Here is a 26,228-nt window from a genome sequence, read left to right as displayed (position 1 = left end):
AGGGCCAAGTTTGAAGACCCCTGCAGAAGATACTAAGTATACATTCCTCTCTTTGGAGGACAGACGAGGAAAATGCAGATACTGCAGGGATTGTTTTTTCTCTCTCTCTCTCTCTTTTATTTTTGCTATGGAGAGTTCGCAATCCACCCAGGGGCGGGGTCTGTGGGAAGGATAAAACGAGAACGAGATTACTCTTCCTTTTCAATTGAGTAAATATAGCAGAAAGATCCCATAGTTGAGCTCGCTCCTGCGAGGCAGCGACACACACACAAACTCTTGCCAAGAGAATGGAAATGCGATAGTGTACCCTTGTTTCGCGTTCCGATTTGCCATTCGCCTTTCTAGTGGTTTTTGTCTCTAGGTAGGAGGCGGGGCCAAGCCAGCTCCTCCATGCGATAGGGCATTTGCTTTGGGAGATGTGATGACGCAAAAGCGTCTGGACATGTGACCGCAGAAGAGCACTTCCTGGTTGGATGCGGGCGGGGGGGAAATGGCTGACATCCCTGTAAGTCCTGGGATTACTCCCGCCGGACCGAGAATGGGATCCGGTCCGGCTGAAGGCGCGGACGCTCTTTTCGTGGCACTGAGCGCTGGTTTCACGGTGCTCAGCCACCCGCTGCTCTACGTGAAGCTTCTGGTGCAGGTGCGGTTTGGGGGCAATCCTCCAATTGCAGGTTTCGAAAGGCAAGAGATGGCTTGTTAGCTGGGTGGGAACCTGTGGAGTAGCAGCCCTAATAGTTCAGGGGCGACCGCCGAGGTGCGAGACGCCCCACGAAGGCAGTTCTTGGGGGATGCTCAACTCTTTGCTCCTGGGGTCTGTGGGTGATTTGTTATGAAGGGCTGGCTTTGTGAAAGAGGTGCCGATTTCCGTACAGCTGCTCTTTGGTGCGTTCACAGATAGCATAAAGGAATTTGGCTCCTTAGACTAATTGCTTCCAAAAAATATTTTTTTAAAAAAAAATTGGCAGCTTTAAGATGGGTGAACTTTGGGGGAGAATTAATCTTGGGAGGATTAAAAGAGGAGTTCACAGATCCTAACAGATCTGTTACTGTTACTGTTACTGTTAAGAGCCTTGGTGGAGCAGTGGGCTAATGCCTCCTTAAGTAACACCAGCTGCCTGCAATTAGTGCAGGTTCACATCCCACCAGGCTCAAGGTTGACTCAGCCTTCCATCCTTCCGAGGTAGGTAAAATGAGGACCCAGATTGTTGGGGGCAATAAGCTGACTTTGTAATAATGCCGCTTGTGTGTGTGTGTGTGTGTGGAAGCCCTAATAAGCAGGCATATACATAGAATGAAGGCTACTGCTAAGCTTGTAAGCCGCCCTGAGTCTTCGGAGAAGGGCGGGATATAAATGGAATTAAAATAAAATAAATACTGTAATTTGGTGCAGGTGGATGAATGATATGAAGTAGTTTGCCGTGGCTTTCTTCTATTGCCACTTTTCCCTTGAGTCCTGAGATTTACTGTAGCAGTGTGATCCTTTTGTTTTTGATTAAGTGCTTCAAATAACAATGAGATAATAGCAATAGGCAGATATCCCTGCCTTTGGAATGCTAGAGAAGATTCTTTTCCACTGGTGGTTCTTCTCAAGCCTATTTATTAATGTGTTTTGGTTCAGAAATATGTATTTCAATGCAAAAGATAGAATTACAATGTGTCTGGTGTTCTTTTCCCCGAACTGTCTGGACTTGAGTATATCACTTAGCAAAAAGGAAAAACACACACAAAAAAATTACCAGTACTGTGGGCCTATAAATAAAGTGTGAGTGCATACATGCACGCACACCAGGCTAGAAACTGGGAAACCATGAGTTCTATCCCTGCCTTAGACATGAATCTAACTGGATGACTTTGAGGCAATCACTCTCTCAGCCCTGGGAAGATAGCCATGGTAAACCACTTCTGAAAATCTTGCAAGAAAACTACAGGGACTAGTCCACACAATCACTGTAAAAAAGATGTTGAGACTCTAGAAAGAGTACAAAGAAGAGCGACAATGATGATTAGGGGACTGGAAGCTAAAACATATAAGGAACAGTTGCTGGAATTGGGTATGTTTAGTTTAATGAACAGAAGGGCAAGGGGTGACATGATAGCAGTCTTCCAATATCTCAGGGGCTGCCACAAACAAGAGGGAGTCAAGCTATTCTCCAAAGCGCCTGAAAGCAGGACAAGAAGCAATGGATGGAAATTAGTCAAGGAGAGAAGCAACCTAGAGCTAAGGAGAAACTTCCTGACAGTTAGAACAATTAACCAGTGGTACAACCTGCTTCCAGAAGCGGTGAATGCTCCAACACTGGAAGTTTTCAAGAAGTGAATGGACAGCCATTTGTCTAACATGGTACAGGGTTTCCTGTTGTGATTCAGGGTCAGCCCGTGGGTTCGGCAGTTGGGTCGGACGACTCAGAGGAGGAGGGGCTTGTTGAAGAGCTTGCTGATGAGAGCCCTCAGCCAGGCCCCTCTCATCTGGTCACGACGCAGACCCAGCTGTGTGAGCCTGACAGCGTGGATGAAGATGACCCACAGCTGGCCCTGTTCAAGGACGCCCGATGCAGGAGGCAGTCAATCAGGAGTAAACAGAGGAAGGCAATGGGGCACCTCAGAAGGAGGCAGAGAGAAGCCACGCCCTGAACTGTATAAAAGGGGAATGCGTGGGAGGGCTGGTTTGCTGAAGGCAACTGCTTGAATAGTTCCTGTTTCATAGCTCCTGTTTCATGGTTGGTGTCTTGTTTTGCTCTGTTTTATGTTAATAAATTTGGCAGGCTTAATTCCAGCCTCTTGCCGTTTGTAAAGGGGTTGTCCCTGCCTTTTCTGCAGGGCCGGTAGCAGGCTGGTACAGAACATTTCCTGCCTGAGCAGGGGGTTGGACTAGATCACCTCCAAGGTCCCTTCCAACAACATCATCACCATCATTATTATTAGTATTAGTATTAGTATTATTCGATTTGAAATTAAAAAAGAAGTGAATAGAGTAGGGGTTGAGAGTAACAAGGAGTGGCCCCTATCTGAGCTATAAAGCTATGGATAAAGTTCACTGGGGTGGAGATACTTGTAAGAAACTGGTGTTACTTTTTCCCATTATTTTTTTTTAGGTTGGACATGAGCCACTGCCTCCAACTATTGGGAGAAATTTACTGGGGAGGAAAGTATTTTACTTCCCTGGATTTTTTACATATGGTGAGCATATCCTAATAAATACATACATTTGTCTGTAGGTCTAATGAGAATAATGTAACCAAGCCAAATAATGACTACATGATTGAACTCTTAAATAATACTATTTTATAATAATTTTGAAGACTTGTTTTAATGAAACAGTTTCTCTTATAAACATAAAAAAGGCATATTTAGGGGACAAAATTTACTTTCATGTTAGCTAAATTTAAGACTCAGTTTTGCAAGCATAATAGTAAGCAATTGCAGCATTATAACATATTCGGGCATTTTTCTTCTTTCTCCAACCATCTGAAGTTTTTAGTACCTTAAACTCTATAAAATTCCTTTCAAAATTTTTGCAAATAATAATCTAATCTTTTGGGTGGAAGGAGACAACATAGCCAAGCACGAGTTAAAGGAATCTTCATACTGTGACCTAACACTATAAAATCCAATGTAATTCTTAAAATCACAGTTGGAAGAATAGTTGAAAAAGCAAGGTTTTATCACACTTTTTACCATCTTAGTGTCACTGAATAGTTTAAATCCTAGCATGCATTATTATATATAGATATCCAGTCATCTGAATGTTAGGGATTTTGCAGAATGATGATGAAGTAACTTCAGTGTAATTTATTATCTCTAGCCAGGCACATTGTGGAAGTGGATGGGAAAATGGGTCTTTTCCGTGGTCTTTCTCCTCGTATCATCTCTAGCGTTTTATCTACCATAAACCGAGAACAAATGAAGAAGGTACAGTATGTCACATATTTGTTCTCTAATCTCTCTGTGCTGAAAAGGCTACTTGTGAGGCCAAATTGTGTAATTAATGTCCAGGCCAACACTTTCTCACAGCTGAAGTTTCAGCTTCTGCATTTGCCTAGTTGGACTTTGGAAGGTTTGAAATTCAAAAACAGGAGCAGCAACAACAATAGCAACAACCCTTTTTGTTGTACAATAAAGCTGTTTACCAGAAGTAGTGAAATATTTTTAAAACCTGAGGTGTTGAACTTGAAAAGCAGTGGCAGTAGATGAACTCATAGAGGAACCCCTCAAAACACATTATTGGGTTTTGTTTTTAATGGTGTGAACTATTTCCTGAGTTCTCCAGCATTTTATGCCACAGTTGCATACTAATAGCCTTCCTGGACTATATTTCTTATTAAGGCACCATCAAGTTGCTTTAGGACTATCCGAAAGTCTTTAACCTTGCAAGAATAATAAAGTGCTGGTCCTTTCTTAATGATCTTTTATTTCCTGTGAAGGCCTGTTAGTTTGACAATCCTTGGCCTGTCTTTGACAGTGGGACTGCTAATTTCACTTTTCTAATCGTTAATGACACATCCTCATTAAGTATGGGAGATGGATTAGTCCAAGCGTGTCAAACTGTTGGCCCGCTGGCAGGTTGCATCATACAGAGGCCGCGCCCACCCCAGCTTCAGCAATGCAAAAAAAGTCGTGATACGTCATGACACATCACGTGACATGGCGAGTTTGACACCCATGGATTAGTCTGTCTTGCCAAGACAATTTGGCCACCATCCACACCTACTTGCAAAGCTCCAAAACCTCAGCACTGTCTCATTCAACTGCAGATTATTGTATCCCTCCATTCTGTGCATTGCTTAGAAGATAAATTCTTCCATCTTTCTTCAACCAAGGTGTAGGCTTGTCCATGCTGTGATTCATGAGCAAGAAGCATCAGCATGTTTTTGAGTTGAACATTTTCAGAACAGGCAGAAACCTATGTTTCCACTACCCTGTTAATGTAGAATGGTGTGACTCAAGAGAAGGAAGGAAAGCCAAGTTGAATGATTCTCTTGGTTAAGGTCCTCACTACATACTATAGGTAATCCTCAACTTACAACTGGTCATTTAACAAAAGTTTGAAAGTACAATGGCCTCAGAAAGGATGCTTGGAGGGGAGAGGAAATCCTGTGGTGGACAGCAGAAATGAAGCTTGGATCTTTGGGATTTAAGTTTTTTTTCTTTCTTTCTGCAGCCCGCACACTAGTTCCATTATATGCATGGAGGAGAGGGAAAATATTGCAATGGGCTACAGAAAGGTCCTTCTTTGGCAGGCAACTCTTTTAGTCTGTCTGCTTAACAGCCAGTGTGATTGCTTAACAACCGCAACTGGGAGAGCCAAGATTGTAGTCTCTGAACGTCATGTAGGTTTCTCTGCTTCCCTCAACATCTGAGATTCCAGTCATAATTGTGGTCAAAAGTGAGGACTTTCTGTATATTGGATTATCTTAGTCCTGGTACTGGTTTCAGCAAAATTCAGTGAAGGTACAGTAAAATAATCACCCCCACATAGGTTCCAACAACTTGGAGGAAAAATAAGGTACAGATGTGATAACTTCTCCTCTCCTCAAGTCTTGGGAATATCACTGTTAGAAAGATGTCGTACATCAAATACTATATGTTTATCATAACCAGGTCTCTTGAGTATTGGTTTACTTTCTCTTTTATACCTCAGGCCTTCCCTCTAGAAGATACGGAGCATGTTTCCAATAAAGATGATATGAAAACATCTCTCAGGAAAGTGACAAAAGAGGTGGAACTTTAAAGCAAATTCTCATTGCTTAAATATTTTTGTTATTTGGAAAGACTATATATTTTAACAAATAATTTAAGAAGTTCAATATGAATATTGTATCCCCAAATCTTCTCTTTTCCAGTGTGATTAATTTGAAAAAAATTCTCAGAACCTTATGAGGTGGGAAAGATTATGTAAATAGTGTAAAATTAGGATGCTACGATTTCTCTTAATAAACTATTCAAATGCTAAATACTAAAAATGCTAATATGTTTTCCTCTAATTATTTTAATAGATGTTACCTTGAGATTACTAAAAGTGGGACCAATCTTTTAGCATTCAGGAAGTTTAAAAATGAACTAACACTTTAAAATATTCCTGTAACGCACAGGTGAAAACTGAAACATTTCTCAAACTTATATAGTTTGATTCCCTTTTTCTCTTTCAACTCACCCTATCGTATATTTGCTGCCTGGGTACTTTGGGGTTCTCTTTGTCATCGTTGCAGCCTCTTTTTACAGGTAGTCCTGAAGTTATGAACATTCATTTAATGACCATTCAAAATTACAGTGCTGAATAAATAGTACTTATGCTCAGTCCCCAAGGTTACAGCCATTGCAATGCTCCTCCTAGCATGTGATCAAAATTCAGGCACTTGGCAACTCATTCACTCATTTGCACTTCCTGCTAAGGGGATGCTTCAACTCTCCCCACCCACTTGTCTCCCCCACCCCATGTTTAGCCTTTTGGCCCCCTGTATTCAGCAGCCCCAGCCACCCTGTGCTTCACTGCCCAGCTAACCTCTGCCTTGCTACTCCTGCTGGTAACCCAAGCACTCCCAGGCTGCTGCTGGCTGCATAAGGTCATGTGCACCCATTTCCTTGTGTGAAACCTGGAGAAGAAGGCTCATGCGGCCATTATCTGCCTCACAAAGGGCCAGGCCAGGCATACTGCATAGGCAGTGAAAACAAGACAGTGGCAAAGGACACCTGGGTGGTGGAATGCAGAGTAGCAGAGGCCTCAGAGTGCAGGAAGCCAAGGCCAGCTGGGACTGGGTTGGGATTTTCTGGGGCAGCTGCATTGCAGTTCAGAGACTTCTTGCAGCCCTAGAGTCATGTTGTGCCAAGAAACTCCTGGGCTGTGCAGTTCTGGAACTATTTGCCATCCCAGTAGGCAGGGTGCAGGGTGTCCAAAGGGGCATAATGGACAGTTGAAGGGAGTTGAAAGGTAGGTACTCCTTTATCTTGGAAAAACAGAGACTCAGTGCTGGGAGGGACCGAGCCAGGAATGGCTTGGATTGGGATGGGTCCACCTAATGATTGGTGGAATTTGGCAAAAGGTAGTGCTGGGATTGCCATTACAAAGCAACGGCACGAAGCGCCCCATGTCATCAAGCTTTATGAGCATTGATTACCAATGTAAATTCAGGTTCTGGTTACCGTCATAACTCAAGGACTATCTGTATCTGAATAGTGTACAATATATGACAGTCCTTTAGAGCAATAGCATAAGACATAGAGAATGACTTAGAGTACTATATTCCACGTAATCCAGCAAATACTTTTTTCAAATAAGAAACTAAGATAATTAAAATCTCATTATGGTGTACTGGTTGTGAGATGATTTGCTTAAGGTAAAAAAGTGCTCTATTTTCATATTTTCTCAGACTTGCCATGAGATGACGATGCAGTGTGTAACCCGAATTATTTCTCATCCACTTCATGGTGAGTTATGGAATCTGCTGTTGTCAAGTCCCATCTCCATTGAAACATTCATTTTGTGGTCTTTTCCCTATAAAATTATAAAAATTTTAATTCAATTTTATTTTATTTACGTATTTGCACATTTTCTCACTTTACTGTGACCAATTTTCAGTTCATTCTGAGCTAAATCAGTGGTTATCTGTCATGGATAGTGGTGTGCAAAATGTTTCAATCTGAAACATTGTATTCAACCTCAGCATAAATTATTTGGACATGAAATGGATTTAGACTACTTCTCCTTTTTATTCAGAAGGGTCTATCCTGAGGTGGGTTCACATCTGATGAAGTCCACATGAGGTGTTTCGGCATCAGAATCTTTTGCATATCTTGTCCATATATTACCATAGATACCTCATAAGTTGACACCCCGTGACACCACACTAATCACCTGTAATTGAATAGAACTGAAGATCTATTGAAAACAAAGGAATTGGAAGGACATACAAATAACTAGATTATTATTTTTTTTCAAAAAATCTATATGCCTTGAAGATTAGTCTGAAGATTAGTCCGAGCTTGCAAAAAGGTCCTTTTTGCCTGAAATATTTGTTTTTAAAACTTTGCCTACTCTTCTTCCCTTCTCTATTCACTTAACTTCCACTTTCCTGGTGCTATTCCCCTTCCCTTCTTCTTCATATCCCTTCTGTTTTGCTGTTTTTACTGGAAGCAAGGAGGTGTATGAGTTTGTAGGTATGTGTTTGTGAAAGGAGTTTGAGTGTGTAATGGTTTTATATGCAGCTGGGAAACTTACTGATTTTATAATCAGGTGTCCTGCTTTACAGACAATATTATAAGAAGTTGTTAAAATTTGTTGGTATATATTTTGTTCCTATCTATTTTTCCTGTGGTAAATATCCTTAAATTCAGAGTCATCTGAATATTTTTAATATCAAAAGAAGTAAGGCTCCGAATTCCCGGTCTCTAGGAATACAAGCTGTTGTTACTACTTTTGCAGATAATTGTTTTAAGTTTCCAATAATCATCTGATAGATCTCTGTGGGAAGAGAATTCTGAATTCCAGAGGCCTATAGAATGTTTCAGTTGAAACTCCTTTTGCTATTATGAATCAGTCAATTTTGGGATATTTTCTCAGTATAAAGATATGTAAGTGAACTACTTCAATATCCATATCTCGTTTTTTTCTTCTGAAGTAATATCTATGCGCTGTATGGTCCAGTTCGTAGGACGAGAAGTGAAGTACAGGTGAGATCTTCTTAAGATTTTATAGCTCAATCTGAGAATAATAACAAGGAGATTTGTAGTATTGCACTGGCCAGTAGTAATAAAAATATTTGATCAATATCAATATTTATTTCTAAGAAATATATATGTTTCTTTTCCTGTTGTTGAAGAATACTGGCAGCAGTGCGGTAATTTACTTTAGGCTGAAGAGGTGTAAGAGAGCACTTCGACCCAGATCTAATGGTTTTCCTTTGTCAGCAGCAATATTATTAGCTCAGTCAAGACAATTTGGAAAGAAGAAGGACTCTTGGGATTTTTTGTGTAAGTAAGTCTATCCTAATTGCCAGTAAATTTAATTAAGCTTGTACTTGCTGTGTTGTGGTATAATAATAATAATAATAATAATAATAATAATAATAATAATAATAATAATAATAATAATAATAATAATAACAATAATTATTATTAATAATAATAATAATAATAATAATAATAATTTAATTTCTATACCGCCCTTCTCCCAAAGGACTCAGGGCGGTGTACAGGGCAATACAATAAAATACAACATACAAAAATTTAAAAGAATATTAAATATTACAGCCCAATTCAATACATTAATACAATAACATTAAAATACCCCTAAACCCATCAGACCAGGCCGGCTTGTTCAAATAAATATAGGATCAAGTCTCACACCACTGAGAAGAATCAGCTCTTGTTCAGAACAACCATCTTTCCTTAACTGTTATAATTCAGTTTAAAGTTCAGAATTGTTTATTAAAAGTGTATTACATGTGCTAATACCTTCTGGCATTATATAAAAGAGAGAAAGAGATAATACTTGACAATTTCTTGTTTCTCATGGTCAGTCACAACTCAGGTTTCACATAAAAATAACGATCTCTCATAAAATAATTGGACTTGGGACTTTCCCCTTCATAAAGTTCCTGGATATATTTTTGAAGAATTGCGAAACCTGTTCAAGCGCAATGAATTATTAGGACTGATTCAAACTGGGAGATTATAAATCTGTTTCTGCAGTTACGTTTTAATCAGTGCTAAATTTAACTTTTTTTTACTTAATGATATATAGTATAAATCAGTAAAGATTTTTTTTGAATTAGGAAATAAACATCATTGTATTAAATTAGGAATACGATCAAACTATACATTTCCTGGTCACCTGTTAAGATTTGCATCTCTTATGATTGGCTTTTTCTTAAGATTCTAAAAAAAAACACCCCTCTTAATCGATTCTACTTTAAATTTTCTGAATGGCCCAAATCCTTTCTCTTAACAACAGAAAAATGTTAAAATATTGTATAATACAATATTATAATGTTGTATTATAAAATGAAGTGAGAGATCTGGGTTGTTGTAGAGCTTAAGGCACAAAGCCAGTTGGGTGGCCTTGGGCTAATCGCTCTCTCTCAGTCCTTGGAAGGAGGCAATGCAAACCACTTCAGAAAACTTGCAAACAGAAATGAGCAACTTTTAAATAGCACACTGGTAGCTTTCTTCCAAGGGACGCGGTGGCTCAGTGGGTTAGGACGCTGAGCTTGTTGATCAGAAGGTCGGCAATTTGGCGGGTCGAATCCCGAGTGCCGTGTAACAGAGTGAGCGCCTGCTACTCGTCCCAGCTTCTGCCAACCTAGCAGTTCGAAAGCACGTAAAAAATGCAAGTAGAAAAATAGGGACCACTATGGTGGGAAGGTAACAGCATTCCGTGCGCCTTTGGCGTCCAGTCATGCCGGCCACATGACCACGGAGACATCCTCGGACAAGCGCTGGCTCTTCGGCTTTGAAACGGAGATGAGCACCGGCCCCTAGAGTCGGAAACGACTAGCACGCACGTGCGGGGGAACCTTTACCTTTACCTTTACCTAGCTTTCTTCCAATAATCAAATGAAACCAGAGCAAAACAGTATATAGAACCAAGACAAATATTAGATATTCAGTTTATAAGGAATTACAGTATTAAAATATGTCATTGCTACTGTTCACTTCCTTAATAATTCCCCTTCTGTTCATTTCCTATCACATTATCACTGTTGGAAAGTCTTTTGAGAGGATATACAGGTGAAACTCGAAGAATTAGAATATCGTGCAAAAGTTCATTTATTTCAGCAATGCAACTTAAAAGAGGAAACTAATATATGAGATAGACTCATTACATGCAAAGCAAGATAGTTCAAGCTGTGATTTGTCATAATTGTGATGATTATGGCGTACAGCTCATGAAAACCCCAAATCCACAGTCTCAGAAAATTAGAATATTGTGAAAAGGTGCAATATTCTAGGCTCAAAGTGTCCCACTCTAATCAGCTAATTAAGCCATAACACCTGCAAAGGGTTCCTGAGCCTTTAAATGGTCTCTCAGTCTGGTTCAGTAGGAATCACAATCATGGGGAAGACTGCTGACCTGACAGTTGTGCAGAAAACCATCACTGACACCTTCCATAAGGAGGGAAAGCCTCAAAAGGTAATTGCAAAAGAATTTGGATGTTCCCAAAGTGCTGTATCAAAGCACATTAATAGAAAGTTACGTGGAAGGGAAAAGTGTGGAAGAAAAAGGTGCACAAGCAGCAGGGATGACCGTAGCCTGGAGAGGATTGTCAGGAAAAGGCCATTCAAAAGTGTTGGGGACTTTCACAAGGAGTGGACTGAGGCTGGAGTCAGTGCATCAAGAGCCACCACACACAGACGGATCCTGGACATGGGCTTCAAATGTTGTATTACTCTTGTCAAGCTGCTCCTGAACAACAAACAACGTCAGAAGCGTCTTACCTGAGCTAAAGAAAAACAGACCTGGTCTGTTGCTCAGTGGTCCAAAGTCCACTTTTCTGATGAGAGCAACCTTTGCATCTCATTTGGAAACCAAGGATCCAGAGTCTGGAGGAAGAATGGAGAGGCACACACTGCAAGATGCTTGAAGTCCAGTGTGAAGTTTCCACAGTCTGTGTTGATTTGGGGAGCCATGTCATCTGCTGGTGTTGGTCCATTGTGCTTCATTAAGTCCAGGGTCAACACAGCCGTCTACCAGGAGATTTTGGAGCACTTCATGCTTCCTTCCGCAGACGAGCTTTATGGGGATGCTGACTTCATTTTCCAGCAGGACTTGGCACCTGCCCACACTGCCATAAGCACCAAAACCTGGTTCAATGACCGTGGGATTACTGTGCTTGATTGGCCAGCAAACTCGCCTGACCTGAACCCCATAGAGAATCTATGGGGCATTGCCAAGAGAAAGATAGACATGATATCGAACAATGCAGAAGAGCTGAAGGCCGCTATTGAAGCATCCTGGTCTTCCATAACACCTCAGCAGTGCCACAGGCTGATAGCTTCCATGCTGTTCTGTACCAGCCTGCTACCGGCCTTGCAGAAAAGGCAACCCCTTTACAGACGGCAAGAGGCTGGAATACGTCTGCCAAATTTATTACAAAAACAAACAAGACACGAACCAAGATACCGGAGCTTTGAAACACTATCTGAGCGGTTGCTTTCAGCAAACCAGCCCTCCCCACACAAGTCCTTTATAAAGAGTTCAGGGCGTGGCTTCTCTCTCCCTCCTTCCGAGAAGCCCCATTGCCTTCCTCTGTTTACTCCTACTTGACTGCCTCCTGCGTCGGGCGTCCTTGAACAGGGCCAGCTGTGGGTCATCTTCATCCACGCTGTCAGGCTCACACAGCTGGGTCTCCACCAGGTGGGAGGGGCCTGTCTGGGGGCTCTGCGGAGCCTCAAAGCCATCATCAGCAAGTTCTTCAACACCCCCCTCCTCCCCCTCATCTGAGTCATCCGACCCAACTGCCGAACCCACAGGCTGACCCTGAATCACAACACATGCCACGCCGCATTGAGGCAGTAATTTCTGCAAAAGGGGCCCAAACCAAGTACTAAGTACATATGCATGCTTATACTTTTCAGAGGTCCGATATTGTTCTATGTACACCCCTTGTTTTATTGATTGCATGTAATATTCTAATTTTCTGAGATTGTGGATTTGGGGTTTTCATGAGCTTGAAGACCACTCGGAGGCTCCAACTGGTACAGAATGCGGCCGCGAGAGTTGTCTTGGGAGTTTCCCGGTACTCCCATGTTACACCTTTGCTCCGCGAGCTGCATTGGTTACCAGTTGTCTTTCGGGTGAGGTTCAAGGTCTTGGTTATGATCTTTAAGTCCTTACATGGCATGGGTCCGGGATACCTCGAGGACCACCTGCTGCCGGCGTCAACTCCCCTCCGCCCTGTGCGTGCCCACAGAGAGGGCCTCCTCAGGGTGCCTCCGGTCAGGGAATGTAGACTGGTGGCCCCCAGGGGGAGGGCCTTCTCTGTGGGTGCCCCGGCACTATGGAACCAACTGCCGGTTGAGCTCCGGATGGCATCGGACCTCCGATCCTTCCGTCGCGGGTTGAAGACCCACTTGTTTGAGTTAGCTGGTCTGGCCTGAAGGGGAATATGGGTTTTTTAATTGGTTTTATTATTTTACTATTGCTGTATTTTAATTGGGCATGGTTTAATTCTCTTTTAATTTTTGTACAGTTATTTATATATGCCCTGTGAACCGCCCTGAGTCCCTAGGGAGAAGGGCGGTATAGAAATCCAATAAATGAAATGAAATGAAATGAAATAATCATCACAATTATGACAAATCACGGCTTGAACTATCTTGCTTTGCATGTAATGAGTCTATCTCATATACCGTATATACTTGAGTATAAGCCGAATTTTTCAGCCCACTTTTTGGGCTGAAAAATTCCACTTCGGCTTATACTCCAGTCAACAAAAAAAACTTACCGAGGACTTGTGCGCGGCCGAGGCTTTGGTGCTTCCGGGATCGCGCGCACCTCTCCCAAGCCACCGCCGTCCGAGACCTGCAGGTCTCCGTTCCTCCGCGCCCTGCCTGCCTGCTTCTTTCAGCTGTCTGCCCATCAGCTGTCCATAGGGATGCTGCAAAGCTCTCCTTCTCTAGGCCTTGGACTCCCTCCTGGCTGAAGAGTAGATGAACCAAGCCAGCAAGGAGACAAAATGTTTCTGCAGCTGTTTTTCCTCTGAAGGTTTTTTTTGTTGTTTTTTTTTAAAGTAATCTCCGAAGGTTATGCCAGAAAATGGAGGACGCTGGGTCTTTGCAAGCTTTAGCTGTCCGCCTGGCTGCCTGAACCAAGCCAGCAAGGAGACAAAATGTTTCTGCAGCTGTTTTTCCTCTGAAGTTTTTTTTTGTTTTGTTTTTTTTTAAAGTAATCTCCGAAGGTTATGCCAGAAAATGGAGGACGCTGGGTCTTTGCAAGCTTTAGCTGTCCGCCTGGCTGCCTGAAGGCCGCCCTTTTCAGGCAGTCTGACAGACAGCTAAAACTTGCAAAGACCCAGCGTCCTCCATTTTCTGGCACAACTTTTAGGGATTTATTATTATTATTCCTACTACTACTATTACTACTACTACTACTTCAGGAGTAAAAAGTTGCAGAAAAAAATTCTCTCCTTACTAGCTTAGTTCCTCTACTCTTCCATCTGGAGCCAAGGTAAGATTTTAAAAAGGGATATTGGTTGGAAGGCAGAGGGAGAGTTTAGTTTTAGCATCTAAAAAAAAGGGGGGGGGGAAATCAGCGAGTACATCCCAACCAGCTTTTTATGTTTTTGTTATTGAAGAAATATGGGGGAGGGGGAGGGGTTCTGGGGTGGGTTGGGGAGGGGATAATATTGTAACTTCAATAAAAAATTTCAATAAAAAAAAAAGAAATATGGCTTTCTGGGGGAAGGTGGGGAGGGCGTTAAGGAAGGAAAGGGTTTTTGGAAGCTCGTCCTGAAGCTGCCTTTTGTGCAAGGGGCCTTTTCTCAAAGCCTAGAGAGGCAGCTTTGTTGCCTCCCCGTAGACAGCTGATGGGCGAACACCAAAAGCTCCAAAAGGCTAGGGAACTAGTCCCAGAACACCTTGGTAGGAGGAAGGGCAGAGGCAGAATTGGGAAAGAGGTAAGACAGGGTTTTCCTTCCCAGATGTTTCTCTTTGGCAAGACAGCCAGCTGTGCTGAAGCCCAGTATCTGGGGGTGGGGGAGACCTGAGGCAGGCGGGCTGGTGCTTGCATTAGGCCTCCCAGGATCCCAGAGGCTTGCAGAGCGCGGATCCAGCCTCCGAGGCATGCAGAACGGCGGATCGGCTTATACTCGAGTCAACAACTTTTCCCAGTTTTTGGGGGTGAAATTGGGGGTCTCGGCTTATACTCGAGTCGGCTTATACTCAAGTATATACGGTATTAGTTTCCCCTTTTAAGTTGCATTACTGAAATACATGAACTTTTGCACGATATTCTAATTTTTCGAGTTTCACCTGTAAATAGGAACATGCCAACCTAAATGGTAATATGCTGTACATTCCATAAAAACCAGGGTATTTTAACCTACAAACAGTTTGCATACCTGGAAGCTAATTTCCAGGAAATTTTTTCTGGAAAGAGAGATGAAAGGCATAAAGAAGATAATAATCTATCTCTTGGCTAGTGAGTTTTTACATTGGCAGAATGCAATATGAAAAAGGGTCTTTTTATCCACTGTATCCTGCCTGGCACAGAGTAACCAACAAAGGGGTAACATCTAAAGTATATGTACTAGTATTAGCAGTTAATTAGAAAATAGGCTAGGCCTTAGCAAGAATATGGCTTTCAAAAAGTATGGACTCTTGGATGGTTGAGTTAATAAAATGTTTCTGTTGCAGTTAAATATAGGCACATACATAATTAGTGACTGTAGTTTCCTATAGATATAGATATGATACTAAATAGCTCTCACTCATCTTCATAGCTTTCTGCATGCGCTAAATTATTTACTATTGCTGAATTAATTAGTACATATTTATGATTAGTTTTCCAATGCATGTTGTTGTGTATCAGATTTCTTTGTCTCTGTGCATTAACATTTGGCCTGGGGTTCATTCTTTCTTTTCTTTCCTCAATGTGCATTAGAGCATTTATGAAGTTCTAAGATCTTGTATCTTTCATTTTCTTACTACATGCATTGGGACTTGATTTAGTCCCTAAGCTCTCTCTAGGTTTGTTTTTTTTTTGTATTCCAAATAGAAATTTCATGTGTATAATCTTTACAGACATGTATTGTTCTCCAAATTGTATGAGGTTAATTTAAGAGTATTTTTATTTAATATTTCCTCTTATTCTTTTCTTTTCCCTCAGAGGTTTAGTTCCTCATGTCCTAGGTGACCTTATTTTTCTGTGGTGTTGCAACCTTCTGGCTCATTTTATCAACACTTATGCTGTGGATGACAATGTGAGTGATGACCTTCCTAATCTTATTGGGCTCCATATTTTTCCCCCCCAAAGATGCAGTGTGCTTTAGTGAGTAAGACCTCAGGCTGCTCCCAGCTAAGGTGCACATTCATACCTCAGCCATGAAAATTCATTTTGAACCAGTCATACATCCTCAGTCCAATCCACCTCATATGTGTGATGGTTGTGAGGATAAATAGACATCAACATGTACACTTCCATACAAGCCTGGGAGAAAGGGATATAAATCTAATAAATAATTCATGATGATATTGAAGAAGAAACTGGATTGGAAGAAACCATAATTTCACTAGCTTGAGTATTATTGTACAACAGTCATTTCCTTTTGGCCATTTTTTTTAACGCTGGCAGCTTTCCCATATTCACTTACTGTTGTTATTTTTACAGGAAGTAAACTAAGTCTAAGGAAAAACAAAATCTATTTAACATTGAAAGCTGTTTCCTAACTAATAATAAAATTTGGTACTTCTGGATATTGATAAGATTCAAATATTGAATGACTTAATTTTATTATACTCAAGTAGGGTCTTCTTCTAATTGATCGCTTGGCTTTTTTCCTAATAAAATTATAGCTGCATTGGGTTTTTTCACCTCTTATGAGCCTGAAATATGCCATTCCTTCTGAGAGTCAGTTACTGATGAGGTTGCTATTGTGCTAAGACTTCTGCCAGGATCTTTGCACATTCCCTAGCATTTATTGTCAAATGTTTTCCTGTATTCATCTAACACCTGTGTTGCCGTGGACTCCAAGATACCTTGGATTTGGATTATTGTTGTTTTTTCTTACAGTTCAACCAAGCTTCTGTCATTCGGAGCTACACTAAGTTTGTGATGGGGGTATGTAAGATTTGTGCCTTTTGAAATGTGTGTACCTGATTCATTGCTCTTGTCGCTCCTCCCTTCCTAATATCTTGGGACTGCAGTTTCCAGCCCTATTCTCTGAATTGGGGGGAAAAACAGAAGTCTTGGCAGCACTTTTCCAACTAACAAATTTTATTAAAAGGCATAAGCTTTTGTGAGCTGTAGTTCACTTCATCAGATGGTGAGCTGTAGTTCACTTCATCAGATGGTTGAGTGACTTGGTATACATATAATATAAAATGAGATATTGGGAAAGAGAGAGAGAGGAAAACAGGCTGATTACACAGATGAAGGTTTAGGTGTGAGACAGATTACAAATACCTCATCAATTGATAATTGTAATATGTAAAAAAAAACCATTGTGTTGAGCTCTTTTGAGGCGGCTTGAAAACCTTTTGATCTGTGTGAGTTCAGCAACCTCAGAAAGATCCATCAAACACAAATGGTTACAGGAGGCCAAGCCTTTTCCTTTCAGGTCTCTGGTTGGATGGTTCAGTTCCATGTGATTGGAGGTCTGACAACGGAGAAATTGACTTCTGTCCCACTCCCCTGCTACCTTATCCAGCCCTGTTAGTCTTGGTATCAGGTACCATTGCTGAGCAAGCAGATGGGGGGCAGCTCCATGTAATTGGAGTTCTGGTAGAAAAAGAGTCAGCTCCCCACGCATGCTTCTCTCCTTACCCTTACAAGGCCTAGCTGTCTGGAAATGGCAGCTCCCATCTCTGCCTGCATCATAAATCACATCATAAATGAGATATCAATGATCATTTGCATGGCAGACTTTATAAAAAAAATGGAAAACACTAACCCTGGAATAACTTAACGACAATATCAGTTTCCATCTCAGTTGGCGGGGAATAAGATAAAAGCAACATTGTGATGGCCTATCTTCAGAACAGTTAGCGAGAAATCTTTGTGCTGCAATTAATGAGAACTGGAGATATATTTCCAGATGTAGATATCAACAGAAAAGTGTAGCTGCGATACTAAATATTGGTAACTTTTTAAGTGTAGGCTTTTTTAAAATTTACAATTGTTTCTGTGGTCTGCTGAGTTGATTATATGTATATTACATTAATAGTACATTATAGTACATTAATATGTAACCCAATTCTGGTAAAAAATAGTTTAGCTGGTCCTTTCCAATTTCTTCTGTATAAAACCTTCTTCTACCTCCTCTGTGTGTGTGTGTGTGTGTATGTGTGTGTGTGTGTGTGTGTGTTTTGCTTAACAGTGAGGAATAAAAGGAATGCCTCAGATATTTCTTTGTTACAGATTGCCGTGAGCATGTTGACATACCCTTTTCTTCTTGTGGGTGATCTCATGGCAGTGAACAACTGTGGGTACGTGATATTAATCCCCGCCCCTCCATCCAGCAAATACAGTTTAATCTCTCCAGTGAAAATTTAGTGGACTGATAAAAGACTTTAAGTCTTGTATGAATAAAGAAAATCAGTGCCACCTTCCTGTCTTCTTTGTCAAGAAAGAAAAAAGAACCAGAGAGAGAGAGAGAATAGACTTTATATTATATGGATAGATTTGAAATCAGTGAAGGAAGAAAATAACTGGTTGTATATGCGTCTGGTTTGTGTTTGGGGAAAACATTATTTTTGTCAACTATTTGCATTTTTAATTTAATAAACATAAAGCATATAGACTTTCTTTGCAAGTATATTTCAAATTTATAAACAGTCAGTTATCAAATGACAGAAAACTTGATGAATTTCTTATCCTATCAATTTGTGCAAAATCTAACCATAGACTGCACAAGTAATATATTTTTCAGATAATTTCCTTTCTTTTTTATAATTTATTTTAGAAGTGCAGTCAGAAAAAAGATAAGGGAGGTATAAAAAGAAGAAAAAAAGGAAAAAATAATAGAAAGGGAATTTATAGGCCTTATAAAATCAGCTATAACATTTCAAAATTACATGATATAAATCTGCCTGCTTCAGTTCAATGTAAAATATTTAGTATTTTAGGTCAGTGTTAAAATTAGTCAATATTAAACTTTGGTCAGTATATAACAGGGGTGTCAAACTCAATTTCATTGAGGGCCGCATCAGCATTACGGTTGCCCTCAGGGGGCCGGGTGGGTGACCTGAGTGGGCGTGGCTAAAGTGCATACAGCCTATTGGGTGGGCGTGGCCAGCTCTACATCGTTCGTACTCTGTCAGCTGAAGAAGCACGCAAGACAGCTGGCTAACGGAAAACCTTTTATTGTCAGAACCGGGCAAGGAACAGACTTACAATGCCATCTATTTATACCCCCAGCTGACCGGTCGGTGACCAATCAGGGCTGTGCCGGTGTCCCGCTTGTCCTAGCGGGCCAATCGGCGATGGTGAGCTTTGACAGCCTGGAGCTGTCAAGCTAACTCGCGCCTGCGCAGTAACTGGCGGTTCTTGACAACCGAGAGCTGTCAACGGTTACGCTTGCGCAGTTGTTTTACCTCATAACTTGGAACATGATAACATAACACATAACATGTGAATACACAACAGTTCGCATCAAGGGTGCCTATGGGGGCCTGGGCAAGAGTGGGACAGATCTGAGGGTCCCTGGCAGAAGGAGGGTCTCTGGGCCAGGGCCAAGGCAGCGGGGGGGGGGGCGTTCCCTCACTGTTTCCAGGATGGCTTCACGGGCCACATGAAACCACTTTGCGGGCCGGATCCGGCCCCCGGGCCTTGTGTTTGACATGTCTGGTATATAATAATTGTCAACCATAACCAGCATGAGTCAAATTATAAAATAACAGACTGAGATTTTAAAAATTGAAATTTCTGCCTAATCCAGAAAATGGGCAAATCTAGCAGATTGTAGAAACATCTTATGTTCGAAAAGCACAAGCCAGTTTCTTTCTAAGGCAAAAACATGCTTTCTTCTGCAGCAAACACACCTGTTGCCACATATGCCTTACTTTGTTACTTTTTCTGTCTCAGTACTGGGTCATGTGTATGTTCTCCTCTGTGACAGCTTTCTTTGCTATGTAGGTTACGTGCTGGACTCCCTCCATATGCACCTGTGTTTTCTTCTTGGATTCATTGTTGGAGACACCTTAGTGCTCAGGTGAGCATCATTCTTTCTCTGAAGTGGATACTACCCCATGTAAATAATTCCATCTTTCTTTTTTCTTTTCTTTCTTTCTTTCTTTCTTTCTTTCTTTCTTTCTTTCTTTCTTTCTTTCTTTCTTTTTTTTTCTTCCTTCCTTCCTTCCTTCCTTCCTTTCTTTCTTTCTTTCTTTCTTTCTTTCTTTCTTTTTACTATTCCTTATCTTATTTTGAATTACAAGCACATAAAATCAAGCAGCAGATAAAATGGTCCTCTTGTTTACTGTGAAAAAGATTGCCTTCCCTCAACTTTTATTTTTACATTTTTCTTCCTTTAGTCTTTAAAAGGTCCTTGAGTCTTTTCCCAGTGAAGGGAGTTTACAATACCTGGGTTCTTTATATGTGTTATATTAAGTAGGGATTTCCTAGACATGTATATGTAAGAGGTACAACTAGAAATCTGGCAAGAAAAGATGGGGATCCAGTTTTAAATTTTGCTTTGCTTCTTCTAAAAAACACTAGTTTTTATTGAAAATCAAGGCTCTTGCTTTAACTTACCTGTGCATCAAAATAGTTTTATAACTTTTTACATATTAATTGGTTCCTGTTTTCCTTCTCTCCTTATACTTTTATACACTTGAGATTATTAGTTGCATTTTTCTAATTGTATATATCTCTAGCTTTATTTTAATCCCAACCATCACATCATTATTTGTCTTTATATGTTTTATTTTCTATAATGTTTATATTGTCAGTTCAATGGTGTTTTTCAGCATGTATTGAGAAGTGCAAGCAGGAACGTTCTATAACTTTATTAACTTTTTTTTTAAAAAAATTATATCTTCAGAACATATTATCAAATGACAACTTGATTCTTGCAGCTTTGAATTCTGCTCATTCTCCCCCCTCCATCATTTGTTTACACATACCCTAAATATATATTGTACCTAAATAGAGGCATCAGTTTACCATTTTTTTACGTGTCATGATAGCGTTCTCCATGCAATAAGATTTCATTCTTGTTTCCTCTCAAAAGTTTATACAAACAGAAATATTTGAGACTTAAGGTTATTCATTGGAAGGAACAGTGTTTCATTTTCATGTCTAGTAATCTTGGACAGATTTTTGCAAGTGAAAACAGATTCTGTGTTGCCTATGTCATTGTGGTGCAGAATAAAAACTAGAGAACTATATCACATTATAGGTTGGTTAGTCAGTAACTAAGTTAATCCTATCCATTGCATGTTGATGAATATTCTTCTGCTATTCCTTGAGAGTTGTAACCATTTATTGATACAGTATATTTGTTCAAAAAACCAAAAAATGACACATTTTAAAATAAACTTTCACAATGTATCTCAACCTGTCCAAGGTTTTCTATTCCTCGTACATAGCAAGAACGTGAAACTGATTTTATATTCAGTATAAATCTACAAAAAGAAAAGCATTATGGTACATTTGAGAAGTCTCTCATTCTAGCGCTCCGACTCTCATAACAAAAAAGCTATATATTTTTTTAAATTGAGTTTCTGTAAAACCTTTTTAAAACCACTGTTCAGAACCAAAGAGTTTTTGATTCCTTGTCACTGAATCTGGTTTGCTTAATGTCTTATTGTAGTGCTACCTAAAAGGATAATAAAAGAGTGTTTTAAAAGATTCTAAATAGCTAGTGTGGAGAATTATTTTGCCCTCATGGAGGCTTTGGGAAGCTTTCATTTGAAATCCTACTAGGAACAGAGAAGAGACAGATCAGACACTAAAATGTGAAGAAAAAAAAGGCTCCAGGGGTTGCCACTGGAAATAAAAGTGTGTTCCGTGTGAATTGAGTCTCTAGGCAATTTCATTTTTCTGGCTGACGTCATCCTATAATAGCATTAGATCTGCTTTCTTCCATCGATATTCAAAAAGTTACAACTTTTGTCTCACCCCACCACGTATTTTTTTACACATATATATTCCTGTGCTTGCTGAGCCTGAAATTCACGGCCAGGTATTATTATTATTATTATTATTATTATTATTATTATTATTATTATTATTAATAATAATAATAATAATAATAATAATAATAATAATAATAATAATAATAATAATGTTGGAAGGAACCTTGGAGGTCATCTAGTCCAACCCCCTGCTAAGGCAGGAAACCCTATACCATTTCAGACAAATGGCTGTCCATTTGTGGTCTCTCTGTCTCTGTGATTATTGCAGTTCTTGGTTGATCAGCAAGAAGTTGCAGCGGATCTTAATAAGCCATTTTCGATAACGTTTTCCTCTCCATTCTCCAGGGGCAACTCTTCAGAGGTTCCAGCCTACTTTTTCGTAGAGCATCCACACCAGCAACTTTTTTCATTGACTAATTTCATTTGGGAGAAAGAAGCAAACTTAGATCCTTGTCGAAGAAACTCTAAAGCAGCTTGTTTTTACCATCCTGTTTCATTTGTAAAATGAAAGTCTTTCAGCAGTAAGAACAGCCCATTTCAGTAAGCTTGACAACAAAAAAGTTCAGGTATTTCTGGCCAGATCTTGCCTGCCAGACGAAGGGGACAGTGCTGGTCAGACCTTAGATCAAAGGGGCAGCCCGAATAATGATAACTTTTCAGCTTTTGCATAGTCATGGCTTTGCAGGATATAAGCTCAGTAAGAAGCTGATTTACATTTTTCCTTAAATAAGATCTAAGATGGAATGCAGATTTCCCCCCCTTTAGTACCATTAGAGAAAACAGCTTAAACTTTATCTCTTTATCAGCTTTGTTTTTTGCCATGTTATTAGTCTACATATTAAATCCAAATGATGTTGGAGTACCTTTCTTTCCTAACATTTAGCAAAACCACAAAAACTCCTAATACTGAATTTTTAAATCATGACATGTATAAACCTGATTGTTTAGCTATTGTAATATCTCTAGGCAGATTATTTTGCATCACCTATTTTTTTTTCAGTTGAATATTTGACAAAAGGCACTAAGCCATTTTACCTACATTTCAACTTCTTAAGTAAGACCTTAAACCCTTGGGTAGAATGGATTATTTACATGGATCTATTCAGAATTTTTTTTATTTAGTATTGATTATAAATTTAAGCTTGATAGAAGGTAGTTCCCGACTTACGACCACAATTGAGACTCAGAATTTCCATTGCTAAGCAAGGAAGTTATTAATTCAGTTGTGCCTAATTCCACGATCTTTTTGCGATGGTTGTTAAATGAATCAGTTCTAGTTGTTAATGGAATCATGCAATCGTTAAATGAATTCAGCTGTCCCCATTGACTTTGCTTGTAGGAAGCCAGCTGGGATGGTTGCACATGGCAATCACGTGACACCAAAACTGGTTGCCAAGTCCCAGAATTTTGATCACATGACCATGGGGATGCTGTCATGTAAGTGTGAGGACATAACTCACCTTTTTCAGTGCTGCTGTAACTTTGAACAGTCACTAAACAGATATTTGTAAATCAAAGAATACCGGTATATGTTGTGATTAAGGAAGAATTCTGTGATAATGAAAACTACAGAGCCCTTAGTACAAGAAAATGTCATGTAGGTAGGATAGTAGAGTTGTGCTAGTTCTCATGTCATACAGAGACATTCCAAATTTTTTGATAATTAAGATTCAGTACAGCTGCAAAGATAATACATCTGACAATAACAATTATCATCCCTGTAAGTCACCATTTTGGGGTGATGTCCGACCAAAGGAAAGTAGTAAAGCTTTGTTAGAGCCAAAAAAAGTACTTTACTGAATACCATGAGCAGTATTTCTCCTGGTCAGTAACGTTATATAAATATGAAATAATGTTGCACCACATTACTGCTTTCATTTTTGATAAAAGCTTGGTTGGGTAGGGGTGTCTACTGCAGATCACTTATTCCAGCTAAGCAGCATTGGTATTGTGAACGCTTAACTCATAGTTAACTTTTCTAGTATTTACTTCAGAGTGTAAGTTTACTGATTCAAAATTCACTGAATTCATTTGGAATGGCTTTTGAACAAACCTCTACAGGATTGCACTGTTAAGATAGTTTTATTACTGAGCTTATCCTAATATTTAAACAGTTTACCCTTACTTACAATTCCTACAATCAAATTACTCATTATATTACTTTTCGCTACAAGGAGACCTGTCAATTAATGTGAATCCCACTTTTAGCAGCTTTGCAAATAGTATAGCGAATATATATTTCTGATGAAGGAGTATCTTTTTTACCAATTAAATATTCTTGCCTGCTGACAAATTATCATATTCAAATTACTTCTGTTAATAGTCTTAAATAGAGCCAAAAGAACACTGAGTACTGTAAATCAGGGGTCTTCAAACTTGGCCCTTTTATGACTTGTGGACTTCAACTCCCAGAATTCTTCAACCAGCCATGCTGGCTGAGGAATTCTGGGAGTTGAAGTCCACAAGTCATAAAAGGGCCAAGTTTGAAGACCCCTGCTGTAAATGAAAGTGAGAATTCATATGGCTTCAGTTCTAAATTTTATACAGTTAAATCATGTGTATCACAAAGGTAAGAAAAAACTTTTCAAATTGCAATCATGCAGGAGATACAACAAAGAGAATATGGAAAATACACTGCTTTGTCTTATTGGTGCTATTGTAAACCCGAATTGATGTTGGTCATTGGGAAGCTTGACTAAAGAATGAAAATGTAACATTGGGATTCTGAAGAACACTAATTCATTGTGCAATATGAATACTGAAAATGTTGCTTAGCAAACTGTTCCAGCTTTATCTATACATAGAAGAAAATCTTGTTTCCATCTAGTGTTGCTGTAAATAGAGCCAGTGATTCTATCCCACTTAGCTTTGATGGTAGGTTTATGTTTTCTGCATGTGTGTATGTATTACTCAGTAATTCCCAAATGGATGTGAACTGGCTTCAGGAAAGTGTTGAAGTGCTTTCTGGGTCAGGAGCCAAGTGCATTAATTTTGTAACTTTCATACGAGGGCAATTCAGAAATAAACCTCCATTTGGTTATCAATGACACACTCACAGATACAGAACTTTTATTATACACATTAGAAAGCTACATTATATTACCTTTTGACATAATTTGCCATTCAAATTGAGGGACTTGTCGTAACGTCTTACGAGGTTTGAAATTCCTTAGTAGTAGTTGCTTGGCACCAAATCTGAGCTATGGGGGGGGGGGTTGATCAAAAACATCCCAACGGAACTGCTTCAAAAGTTCTTGGGTACATCTAGTGGTGTGTGGGCGAGCATTACCATGAACCAAACACCACACCAGAAGTGGTGCCATAGAAAATCCCGCCAAATGTGAAGATGCCAAAGGAGTACTGCTAGTAAAGTTCATGGAGCGTGGTTTGACCATCAGTGCTGACTTCCGGTGTGGTGTTGGTTCATAATAATGCCCGCACACTGCTAGACACACCCAAGAACTTTTGAAGCAGTTTTGTTGGGATGTTTTTGATCACACACCCCCATAGTCCAGATTTGGCACCAAGCAACTAGTACTAAGGAATTTCAAACCTTGTAAGATGTTTTGACAAGTGCCTCAATTTGAATGGCGATTATGTTGAAAAATAATGTAATGTTGTAGTTTTCTAATGTGTATAATAAAAGTTCTGTATCTCCGAGTGTCTATCATTGATAACTAAAAGGAGGTTTAGTTATCATACAATGCCCTCATACAATGATGGTATGTCTATTTTGTCATCGTTTTTCTTGGTATTTTCTTTTAACCCCGAAAGGAACCTGTTCACAATCTTTCACTTTAGAAAAGTTGTAGGAATTCTTTAAAGGGGATGAAATTTGTCTTCCAAATGTAGTGGCCCAGAAGTTTTATTTTATCATCATGATCTTTTGAACAGATATATTTGTCTTGATGATTTGGAGATTACATCTGAAAAACATATTGTGTAAGCATTTGGCACAATTTATTGAAGAACAGTTTTTATGGTATCTAGAAACGCAGGTGCTTCCATAGCTTCTGATCTTCGCCAAAATCTTAAAGTTGTTTATGTCAAAATAAATGTACAGTTACAGTAAATTAATTCAAAGCTTATTTGACATCTGTTTGAAAATAAATGTGAAAATGACCTCAACTATGTTAATACTGCTTGTTAATGTAAATAAGTAAATTAATTCAAACCTTACTTGACATTTGAAAAATAAAATGTGAAAATGACCTCAATGGTGTTAATGTTGCTTGTTAATCTAAGTAGGTTTGTAGTTTTTAATTTTAAATTCAGCTAGTCAAGAAAAAATTGCACCTTTGAATCTAGTTCCTTCTGCCTCTTGTATCAAGCTGAGAATATAAAATCCAGCTCTAATCAGATGAATTAATCTCAAATTAAATATTCATTTTGCTTTATAGTATTGTCCAAAAGCAAGCAAAATGCTGTATTTTAACTTT

At 39.6% G+C, this 26,228-nt stretch overlaps 1 protein-coding gene across 2 annotated transcripts; it reads left to right on the top strand.

Moving 5' to 3' along the window:
* Nucleotides 1–492: 492 nt before the first annotated feature.
* On the top strand, nt 493–26,000 carry MTCH1 (mitochondrial carrier 1). 2 transcript variants are annotated; one of them, XR_014025999.1, is made up of 13 exons: nt 493–643; nt 3,096–3,180; nt 3,806–3,912; nt 5,642–5,719; nt 7,368–7,425; nt 8,616–8,667; nt 8,908–8,967; nt 15,824–15,917; nt 16,727–16,774; nt 18,074–18,141; nt 19,790–19,865; nt 22,135–24,155; nt 24,299–26,000. XR_014025999.1 is itself a non-coding variant. In XM_081324327.1 (12 exons), the coding sequence occupies exons 1-12, from the start codon at nt 539–541 to the stop codon at nt 22,204–22,206; spliced, it is 903 nt and encodes a 300-aa protein (XP_081180453.1). In that variant the 5' UTR covers nt 493–538; the 3' UTR covers nt 22,207–26,000. The 2 variants fall into 2 exon arrangements, 1 of the variants encoding a protein (XP_081180453.1); XM_081324327.1 differs by having other exon boundaries at nt 22,135–26,000.
* Nucleotides 26,001–26,228: the final 228 nt, after the last annotated feature.

The sequence above is a fragment of the Vipera berus genome, assembly GCF_964194415.1.
Source record: "Vipera berus genome assembly, chromosome: 3".
Taxonomy (NCBI): Eukaryota; Metazoa; Chordata; class Lepidosauria; order Squamata; family Viperidae; genus Vipera; species Vipera berus.
This window is presented reverse-complemented; position numbering and strand designations above follow the sequence as displayed.